The sequence below is a fragment of the Cajanus cajan genome, chromosome 6 (genome assembly GCF_000230855.2).
Source record: "Cajanus cajan strain Asha chromosome 6, NIPB_CcT2T_4, whole genome shotgun sequence".
In the NCBI taxonomy this organism is placed as follows: Eukaryota; Viridiplantae; Streptophyta; class Magnoliopsida; order Fabales; family Fabaceae; genus Cajanus; species Cajanus cajan.
In genome coordinates, this window is record NC_138522.1 from 35133419 (window position 1) to 35145309 (window position 11891).

General features: G+C 36.0%; 1 protein-coding gene across 1 annotated transcript; it reads left to right on the plus strand.

The window, feature by feature from the left end:
• Positions 1-2423: 2423 nt before the first annotated feature.
• Positions 2424-3227, plus strand: LOC145958658 (uncharacterized). The gene has a single exon (XM_083076167.1). The coding sequence runs from the start codon at positions 2424-2426 to the stop codon at positions 3225-3227; it is 804 nt and encodes a 267-aa protein (XP_082932293.1).
• Positions 3228-11891: the final 8664 nt, after the last annotated feature.

Sequence of the window (11891 nt, forward strand, 5' to 3'; positions counted from 1 at the left end):
TTTCGTCGTCCCGTCGCGACCGAGGTTGCTACAGATGGCGACTCCACTAGGGACTTTTTGAGAGTCAAGCCTATAATAATTAGTTAAACTAATTAATAATTTTTTAAAATGTTTATCTCACTTTTATTTTATTTTATTTTTTGTTTATGTTCCTTATTTGTTGTTTGTCTTATATGCATGAATTATATAAATATGTGTTGTGTAATTTGAACTTTAGGATAGAAGAATTTTATTTTCTATATCATATGTGCTGTGTTTTGTAGATTGGATAGTGTAGGATTGCTCCCTTCACACACTTCACTTGCACAATTTCACACACGTTTATAAGTGGGGTCCTATGCCCGGACTTGAGTGCAACTTAGGATAGTAAGAGGTTGAGTAGTAGTAACCTTCTTGATGAACATCTTGTTTGGTTATTATGAAGGCCTCACTTAGAGTTTGATCCTTTCAAGGGTATTATCACCTCTAATAGTTTACCTATTATTGTGACTAATATCCTAAGAAGGGTTATTGGCTCTAGGAACCTGTTTTAGAACTATAGTCCCACCCTTTTGAGAGGAATACGTGTTAGTAGTCCATAGAGTTTTCAACTTAAGGATGCCCTTATTAAGTATCACAGGAGCAATATTCTACCTTTACGTTCGAATGACGCAAAAAAAAGAGAAATTTTTATTCTATTTCATAATACACATCATACATTTATTTTTTAACTTTTATCATATCTCACGCCCCTTCAATATAACACTCATCACAAAAAATTATTCATGCATGCATGCATCCATCTACATTTCGTAATTTATTCATGATATGCATTTTACATCTTTGCATAAAAAATAGTATTCTATAAAATCATTCATACAACTTTAAAAGATTGCAATTGTCATCATCATTAACATTTTTGTTTCTTAAAGAAAATGAATAAAGTTCTCTTTTGCATAATTCAAAGTAAAATCATTATTCCATTTAAACATTTAGTCTAAAATGTATCTCATAACATTCAATATTTTCATAATCCCTCATGACATTCACGCATAAGCATTATTTAAATTAAGTAATCATGTTAGGTATATTCATCAACATATCCATCGTCTTTTCTTATCATTCTCCATAATTGCATTCATTCTCACTTCATCATCGCGAATCAAATGCATTTGTTTCTCTAAAAACCAAAAAAGCAAAAAGAAAAACAAAAAAACATTTTTTTTCATTTCAAATTCTTCACTCCAACATTATTCTTTTATACATGCATTTCATAGTAAAATAAAGGTCTAATTGGTTGCTCATTCATGTCATTTTAAAAAAACAAAAACTATCTAATTTGATTATTTTCTTTTAAAGAGGATGCCAAGCAACAAATTTATGCAATGTCTCAAAAGAAAAAGAAAAAAGCAGGAAACAAAGAAAAATAGGGAATAACATGAAATTATTGTTCTCACTTACATTTAATTCTCAATCGAGAAGATGAGCTCTTTGACAAATTAACTTGTCAATTGACATGATTTTAAAATCATTGTTAACCTTTTGAAGTATTTATTTCATTAACTTGCATAACAAGTTATGTTGTTATCTTCACTGTCATAAATTGTCTTTGTCCCATTACATCTCATAGTTTCCTCATTATTCTTCCAAAAATAAAGAGTTTGTCTTCATAAAAAGTCAGGTCTGTTGGATGATTCTCAATTAGCAAGTTTGACAATAAAAAATTTGAAGATTTCTTATCGGGACAAATTTATCATTTTATAAGTATCTGTCCAACCATCTACCACATTTAATGGAGACAAGTCCTATGAGCAAAAAAAAATTAAAAAATGTAAAGTCCGTTAGACTGAAAACCCAAAAGGGCGGTCTAAGCAAAAGTTAGGACAAACAAAAAAGAAATGATACAAAAAAAGGAGTAACGTGGAGTCCATTAAGTTTTGTCTTAGGATTAACCTTTAAAAAATAAGCAGTCAAGATTTGAAATGATATATGACACCATGTTTCTCTATCTCCAAAATATATATATCACTTGCCACCCAAATTTGAGCCTAAAAGTGAAAGTTTTCTTCAATTTCCTCCAACAAGGCTCACCCTCAAAACAGGGACAACATGATACATCTGGAAGAAAAGAACAAGCAATCTATTACTTGAGCAAAAAGTTTACAGATTGTGAAAGAAGGTACTCTTTGCTAGAGCGAACCTGTTGTGCTTTGGTTTGGGCTACTCGGCGTTTAAGACAGTACATGTTAAGTCACACTACTTGGTTAGTGTCCAAGATGGATCCGATCAAGTATATATTTGAAAAGCCTGCTTTGACCGGTCGAATTGCTCGCTGGCAAATGTTGTTGTCATAGTATGATATTGTATATGTAACCCAAAAGGCTGTTAAAGGCAGTGCATTGGTTGAGTATTTGGCTCATCAACCGATAGAGGATTATCAATCAATGCAATATGATTTTCCAGATGAAGATATCATGGCTTTATTTGAGGAGGGAGAGTCCATGAATGGAGAGAAGTGGACATTGTTATTTGATGGAGCGTCTAATGCACTAGGGCATGGAATTGGGGCAGTGTTGATTACTCCCGAGAACCAATTAATCCCTTTCACCGCAAGGTTGGGTTTTAATTGTACTAACAATGTGGCAGAGTATGAAGCATGTGCAATGGGGATTCTAGCAGCTTTAGAGTTTAAAGCTAAGGTGTTAGAAGTTTATGGAGACTCAGCATTGGTTGTTCATCAACTTAGAGATGAGTGGGAAACTCGGGATTCCAAATTAATTCCATACCACTCATACATCAAAAATTTGATAGAACAGTTTGAAGAAATAACTTTCCATCACATCCCTCGTGAGGAAAATCAATTGGCTGATGCCCTAGCTACACTGTCTTCGATGTTCAAGATTAGCCAAGGGAAAGACGTTCCACTGATAAGAATACAAAATAGAGGTCAACCCGCATATTGTCAAGCAATAGAGGAAGAACCAGACGGCAAACCATGGTTCTATGACATCAAGTGCGATCTAAAAGACAGGGAGTACCCTCCTGGAGCTTCAGAAAATGACAAGAAAACTTTAAGGAGATTGGCAATGAGTTTCTTCTTGGATGGGGAAGTACTTTATAAAAGAAATCATGACATGGTATTGCTCAGATGTGTTGATGCTAAAGAAGCTATGGAAATCATGGAAGAGATCCATGAAGGTTCATTCGGAACCCATGCAAGTGGACATATAATGGTAAGGAAGATCTGAAGATCTGGCTATTATTGGTTGACCATGGAGGCTGATTGGTATAGTCATGTGAGGAAGTGTCACAAATGCCAAATTTATGCAGATAATATTCATGTTCCCCCAACATCTTTGAATGTTTTGGCTGCACCATGACCATTTTCAATGTGGGGAATGGACGTGATTGGTCCAATTGAACCAAAGGCATCAAATGGGTATCGTTTCATCCTCGTAGCTATTGACTACTTCACTAAATGGGTCGAAGCAGCTTCTTATGCTAGCGTGACAAGAAATGTGGTAGTCAGATTCATCAAAAGAGATATAATTTGTCGATATGGTTTGCCGAGCCACATCATTACTGATAATGGAACCAATCTGAACAATAAGATGATGAAAGAGTTATGCAATAATTTCAAGATTCAACACCATAATTCTTCACCATATCGCCCTAAGATGAATGGGGCAGTAGAAGCAGCAAATAAAAATATCAAGAAAATTGTTCAAAAAATGGTGGTAACTTACAAAGATTGGCATGATATGCTTGCTTTTGCCTTGCATGGCCATTGCACTTCTGCTCGTACCTCTACTGGGGCAACCCCATATTCTCTCGTGTATGGCATGGAGGCTGTGCTCCCAATTGAGGTAGAAATACCTTCCTTAAGGGTATTGGCCGAAGCCAAACTTGAGGAAGCTGAATGGGTACAAATTCGTTATGATCAATTAAATCTCATTGAAGAAAAAAAGGCTAAATGCCTTATGTCATGGTCAATTATATCAGAGAAGGGTGAAAAAAGCTTATGATAAGAAAGTTCGTCCTCGAGAGTTTCAAGAGGGAGATTTGGTGCTCAAGAAGATCTTACCAAACCAAAAAGATCACATAGGGAAATGGACTCCAAATTATGAAGGACCTTATGTGGTGAAAAAGACATTTTCAGGAAGAGCTTTGATCCTTACAAATATGGATGGTGAAGATTTATCACTTCTTGTAAATTCTGATGCAGTCAAGAAATATTATGCCTAAAAGAGAGGAAACAAATAAAAGAAAGAAGAGCTCGCTAGGCTGAAAACCTCAAAAAGACGGCCTAAACAAAAGTTAGAGCAACTTGTTAAGCTGCAAACTCCAAAAGAAAAACCTAGACAAAAGTCGGTGAAAAAAAAGAAGGGCGAGGAAAAGAAATCGAAAAAAGTATTGAAGCCAACACTATAGCAAAGATCCTTATTTCAAATAACCTTCAAACACACATTTGAGCCATTGCATCCTTTCTTTCATATCCATCTCACCGACCAGTGTTACAACCCGATAAAGTCCATACAGATCAAAAATTGGTTGTTTTTTTTTTTTAAGTTTAGTCTTAAGACAAAACAATTGAACTCATCTATCAATGTTAACACGATTGCTCCAAAAAAACAAAACAAAAAACAAAACAAAAAAAAACAAAACAAAAAAAAACAAAACAAAAAAAAATACAAATGCTCATAAGACTTGCACACCCATTATATCATGAAGAGAAACAAACATCCAGTTCAAAATCTTCTATTCATCAATGTTCATTGATTACTATGCTCAATAATTATGAGAATCATTCAAAAGATTAGATTGGGAACAAATCACAATTCATGCCTTCCTTTGATTCTCCCCTACCCAATTAAATGAGGCATTCGTTTTATGTCTCATTCCTCCATCAATTCATACATCAATGTTATTTCCTTGAGTCAAAAAACAAAGCAATCACATTCATCATTGTCTCCTATTCTACCCCTGCCTTTCAAGACCAAATTGGGACAACCAGTTCACACTGGGGCAAAGGATCTCACTGCCATTTCATCACCTTAACTTTCAATTGGAATAATTGTCTAATCCAACTTTGGTCCCTATTTCTTCATAAACTGGGGCAACTCAAAGTACTCCTTTTATACCGGGACAAGTTCTCAACTATCATCACATTTTCATTCCAATCATATAATTCATGTGTCTCAAGTTTAATCAAGTCAATGCTTGTATCACCCATATTCTGCCATTTTAAATACGGGTTATCCTTCCCATATGTGTCACTGTTTGATTCTATTCACTCGAGTCTAAGGTGATGTAAATCATTTGCCTCACTTGTTCAAAGTCCAAGTTAGTCTACATTCTTCCACCTTTCACTCCATTAATTTGACATCAAACTGGGGCAATTGCTCAATCTCTTATTCCCACCAGGTTCTCAATTTTTGTCATATCTTGGGGTAGTTTGCTCTATTTTCTCTATATCAAAATAAAGTCACGTTCAAATATCCTTTTTGAATAGTCTTCCAAAAAAAATCATGTGTCATTGTTATGCATGTTGGTTAAATGATGTTTCAAAGGGAATAACAAGATGGTGATAATCACTTAATTGATAAGTTAGGCCAAATGAGTCTCATTTAATTCTAGGTGAGATAAGCTGGAAAGGATAAATTGTGAGATCATTTTTCAAAGAAGAAAAGAACAGGATTTCATGGATTTGAAAAAAGGATAAAAAAAAGGTGAATAATTGAGACACAAAAAGGGCTTTGCATGAATTTGCTTTCTCTAAAGAAAATAATCATTTTATGGTTTTCTTTGAAAAGAAAAAAAAAACAAAATGAAATGTGTCTATGACACCTCATAAGCATTCTAACACCGAATCAAGCATTACATCATATGAAGTGTTCGTTCATGTCCAATGCTCACTTGACATCCACTTTATTTGCATCAAAGTTTGGTACTTTTCTAATACATGCATTTAAATTCATCACTTGCATATAAAGTCTCACACTTGTCTGACATCTATATCATCTATGTTTGAGTTTGACACATGTTTGACATTCATTACATCATAGTTTGGTACATTCATTCAAATCCAATACTTGTCCAACACCCACATTATTCACATTAATGTCTAATACTTTGTTTAACACATTCATTCAAGCCCAATGCATACTTGTCATTTGCATCACCAAAAGTTTGGTCCATCCTTAACTCATGCATTCAAGTACAATACATGCTTAGCATCCACAACATTTGTACCAAAGTTCGGTACTTATCATGCACATGTAATCAAGTAACATACTTGCATAACACATTCATTGAAGTTTATTATCTACTTGGCATCAACATTGTTTCCATCAAAATTCTCACTTTTACGTTTCGGGTCCCCGCGCTCACTCTTTTATGATTCGAGCCCCCGTGCTCACTCTTTAATGTTTCGGGTCCCCGCGCCCATGTTTTTAATCTTTCGAGCCCCCACGCTCACTTTTATGTTTCGGGTCCCTGCGCCCATGTTTTGAGCCCTCGCGCTCACTCTTTTATGATTTGAGCCCCCGCGCTCACTCTTTCATGTTTCGGGTCCCCGCGCCCATGTTTTAATCTTTCGAGCCCCCGCGCTCACTTTTATGTTTCGGGTCCCCGCATCCATATTTTGAGCCCCCGCGCTCACTCTTTTATGATTCGAGCCCCCGTGCTCACTCTTTAATGTTTCGGGTCCCCGCGCCCATGTTTTTAATCTTTCGAGCCCCCGCGCTCACTTTTATGTTTCGGGTCCCCGCGCTCATGTTTTGAGCCCCCGCGCTCACTCTTTTATGATTCGAGCCCCCATGCTCACTCTTTCATGTTTCGGGTCCCCGCGCCCATGTTTTTAATCTTTCGAGTCCCCGTGCTCACTTTTACATTTCGGGTTACTACACCCTTCACATTTTACAATATGAGTTCCAACACTCATCACATTTCACATTTTTGGGTTATGAATACTTATTCACGATTAGTGTCTTCATGCACATGATATTTATGTCAGGGATCTTCTGCATTTGGATTTTGCATCCAATGTTTCCATTAGGTTCACGTCAATTGTTTTTGATCTTTGTGTTTCATATAAACTCCTTTCTTGACTTCTGTGGTAATTATCTTCCTCTTCATGCTAAAGTTTAAAGTACACGCTCTAAAAATTTTATCTTATAAATAAATAAAAGATTAAGTGGATGCGACATCGTCTTAATCATAGTAAGGGAGACACAAGTTGTGACAATTTGATGTCTTAAAAGTCTTTTCTAAATCAAACCTACTCTTGGGACAAAATTGGAGTTTATATCTTTACTTACACTTTAATACGATAATATGAAAATTGTATTTTCATATTTTCTATTAAATTTAAGTAAAAAGGTACTCACTCTTTTAATGTTTCACGCCTCTATGCTCACTCATCGTTCTTTTGAGTCCTCATGCTCACTCTATCAATCTTTTGAGCCCCCGCACCCATGTTGTTTAATGTTTTGAGCCTTCATGCTCACTCTTTTAATGTTTTGAGTCTCGCACTCATGTTTTTTTAATGTTTCGTGTCCCTCGCGCTCATGTTTCTTAATGTTTCAAGCTCAGGGACGAAATTGGTGTTTTCTTTACTTATATTTTACTACGATAATATGGAAACAAGAGTTGTTTATATTATCTAGTAAAATTAAGTAAAGAGGGGCAACTGTAGTAACCCAATTTCGTCCGGGAAATGTCAATTTTGTTAAAAAAAATAGCAAAAAAGGTATATACAAGAAAGAATAAAAAAGACAAAAATATGGAAGCCAATTGTAACGCCTCATTTTTTTATATTTTTATGGGGGGGGGTAATTTAGTAATTTTCATATGATTTCAGAAGTCCAGAACGGGTCGTTCCAAAACTGGAACGGGCCGTTCCAACCTTTCAAAAAGACATAAAATTTCAAGCCCAGAACGGGCCGTTCCAAAACTGGAAGGGGCCGTTCCAACATTCCAAAAAGCCCTAAAATTTCTAGCCCAGAACGGCCGTTCCAAAATAGGAACGGGCCGTTTCAACTTTCCAAAAAACCTTAAAATATCTAACCCAGAACGGGCCGTTCCAAAACTAGAATGGGTCGTTCCAACCTTACAAAAAGCCCTGAAATTTCTAGTCCGGAACGGGCTGTTCCAAAATTGGAACGGGTCGTTCCAACCATCCAAAAAGACTTATATATTCTAGCCCAGAACGGGCTGTTCCCAGAAACTGGAACGGCCCGTTCCCAAACTGGAACGGGCCGTTCCAACCTTAAAAAAGGACCTGTAATTTTTAGCCCAGAATGGGCCGTTCTCGAACTACCAAAATACCTAAAAAATTTAGTCCAGAACGGGCCGTTCCGAAATTGGAACAGCCCGTTCCGAAAATGACCGTTGTGAGTAAAATTGCAACCCCAGAACGGGCCGTTCCGGATTCAAAACGGGCCGTTCTGGTCCCTCCTGAAAGTTTATAAATAGCGGCCCTTCCCCTTCCCAAAGGCACCATACACACACACATCTCTACCTTGGACCTGGGGGAACCCAGAGGAAGAGACTAGCAAGTTACCGCTACTGTAGCGAAGAATTGTGAGTATATTATGTTGAGCTTAGGAGAGCTTGAAGCTTAAGGAGTTTTGATGATCACAACATGCAACAACTTGGAGAACACAAAAACAAAGTTAAAGAAGAGTCAAGAGAATGCTGTGATCTAAGACTATGTAATAGAACTTAGGAGATGAATTTTTATATTTGTGTATACTTGTGTGTGTGCTTTGTGCATTGAGCAAAACTTGTCTAAAATCAAGTAGGGAGTAGATGATGATGAGTTGAGAACATTGGAAAATTATTTTGAGACTTAAAATGAAGTTTTAAGAACTGACTCAAAATAATCGATTATTGTTAAATATAATCGATTATTTCAGCAAATGGGTTAAGTGGAATGCCTTGCTGTAATAATCGATTATTTGTCAAAATAATCGATTATTTCAGAAACAACTCTCTGGAATAATCGATTATCCAGCTAAATAATCGATTAAATTGTTCTTGGTTGATTTCCAGAAATCTGAAGAACAAAATAATCGATTATTCTTTAAAATAATCGATTATCTGGGTTTGAACTTTTATAAATAGACTTGAACTATTTTGAAACTTCATAACATTGAGTGAGAACTGATACTCAACTTCTAAAAACGCTTTAGAGAGTCTGTGTGACATCTTGGAGAGGTTTCTTTGTGAAAATCCAAGAAGAAAAACATTTGTGAAAGAACTTGTGAAAATCATCATCATCATCATACCCTTGAAAGAGAAAGACAAAGAATTGTTCAAGAATTCCAGGTGAATTCGTTTCATGTTTATTTCTTTGTGAATCTTTGTGGAAAATCTTGAGAAGGGTTTCTCAAGTGATTAAGGTTCTTGTAGTGAGATCTACAAGGGGTGCTTTCTTGGGGTCAAGAAAGTGATTATCTTTTAGTAGTGAAGTATATGCATGTGTGTTTGCTTGTAAACCTTCTTGCTTAAAGATAGTGGAAAAATCTTAATCAGGTGGTGATTAAGGACTGGATGTAGGTCACATGTGGAGTGGCTGAACCAGTATAAAAGACTTGTGCAATCTTCTTCAACCTTATCTCTTGTTTTGCAATTTCTTGGTTGAGCTTTAAAGAAGATAAAACTTGATTAACATGTGTATGTGAATTTAGATGGGTTAAATCTATAATTGGATATTATATTTGAACATCATTATCTTGTAATCAAGTTGCACATTGCATTCATATCATTGTAACAAGTCTTTAAGAGTGCTTCATTTGAAAATTCTGTCATAGAAAAGTTTCGATTGAAATTAAGATCCAAAAAACTCTGATAAATTTTTAAAGGGTCATTAAATCCAATTCACCCCCCCTCTTGGATTAGGCCATTCTTTTCTAACAATTGGTATCTAGAGCAAGGTTCTTGAGAGTTATTCAAGATTTAAAAATGGCCAACAACAACTTACCCTATGGTGAGGGTGTCTCTATACATAGACCTCCTGTTTTCAATGGTGAAAATTATGTCTATTGGAAAATTAGGATGAGAATTTTCATTGAAGCTATTGACATTGCTGTATGGGATGCTATAGAAAATGGACCCTATATCCCTATGAAAAAGAATGATGATGGTGAGCTTGAGGAAAAACATTGGAGTGAGTGGAGTGATGAGGAAAAGAGAAGAGCCCAACATGACAAAAGAGCCAAAAACATCATAACATCTGCATTGTCTATTGATGAATTTTTCAGAATTTCACAATGCTTATCTGCTAAAGAAATGTGGGACACTTTGCAAGTCACTCATGAAGGAACAAGTGATGTAAAGAGATCAAGAAATCATACTCTCATTAGAGAATATGAGCTGTTTAGAATGCAAAATGGTGAATCTATTTCTGATTTTCAAAAGAGATTTACACACTTGATAAATCACCTTGTTGACCTTGGCAGGAAATTTGAGAAGGAAGAGCTCAATTTAAAAGTGCTGCAATGCTTGGACAGAACATGGCAAGCAAAGGTGACAGCCATTGAAGAATCAAAGGATTTGACCTCCTTAACACTAGCCACTCTCTTTGGGAAGTTGAGGGAGCATGAGCAAAAGCTGCATATATTTGATGAACATGAGCAGCAAGATAAGAAAGGTAAAGGAGTGTCATTGAAAGCCTTAAAATCTGCCAAAGGAAAAGAGGTGTGTGAAGATACAAGCTCCGATGATTCCGAAACCGAAAATTTCAACCTGCTAGTGAAGAAATTCAGAAAGTTTATAAGAAGAAAGAGAAACTCTCCCTATAAGTTCAACAAAAAGCCAAACAAGAAAGAGGAAGCAACCACCTCCTCCTTCAATTGCTTTGAATGCGGAAAGCCGGGACACATGAAAGCTGAGTGTCCAAATATCTTAAAGAAGCAACAAGAGGAGAAGAAGTTTAAGAAAAATGCAAAAGGAAAAAGAGCCTATATTGCTTGGGAAGACAATGACTCAAGCACAACAAGTGGAGAATCTGAAAGTGAGGAAAACAATTTGTGTTTGATGGCTGGAACTGCACAAGACACAATAGTAAGTGACTCAGACCTTGAATCAAATCCTGATTATGACCAACTTCAAGAAGCTTTCATTCAAATTCATGAAGAGGCTGTCAAATTAGGTGCCTCAAATTTAAAATTGAAAAACAAGCTGAAATGGTATGAAAATGCTTTAATTAAAGCTGAACAAGAACTTGAAGATTTGAAGCATGAGCATGAAAATCTTCAAACAATGTTTAACTTTAGTGAAGCTCATTCCTCAAAAGATGTTTGTGAACATTGCAAGGATTTTGAAAAAGAAAATGCTGATTTGAAATCCACACTTGCAAGGTTCACAAAGGGAAATGCAAATTTGAATATTCTTTTGGGAAAACAAAGAAACACTTTTGATAGGAGTGGACTTGACTTTAATCCAAGTACAAGCATACCAATTGTGTCAAAGAAAGTAGCTTTTGTGAAAAGTCAAAATTTTAGAAAACTCAAAAGCAACTTTTCTAGACAAGCAACTTGTTTTTATTGTTGTAAAAGGGGTCATACAATTAGGAACTGCTATTCAAGAAAATATGGAGTTCCAAGTGGAAAAATGATTTGGGTTGAGAAGAGTCAAAGGCTGAGAACTAACCAACAAGGACCCTCCACATGGGTACCTAAATTTTTCCTCTGAATTTATTTTGTAGGAATGCTTGAGGGCCAAAAATTTGTTGTGGTATCTTGATAGCGGCTGCTCAAGGCACATGACCGGGGATCCCTCCAAATTCTCAAGTCTGAAATTGAAGAATGAAGGGTATGTTACCTATGGTGACAACAATAAAGGCAAAATTCTTGGCCATGGCAATGTTGGTAATTCCTCCTCTCAAACATTGATTGAAAATGTTTTGC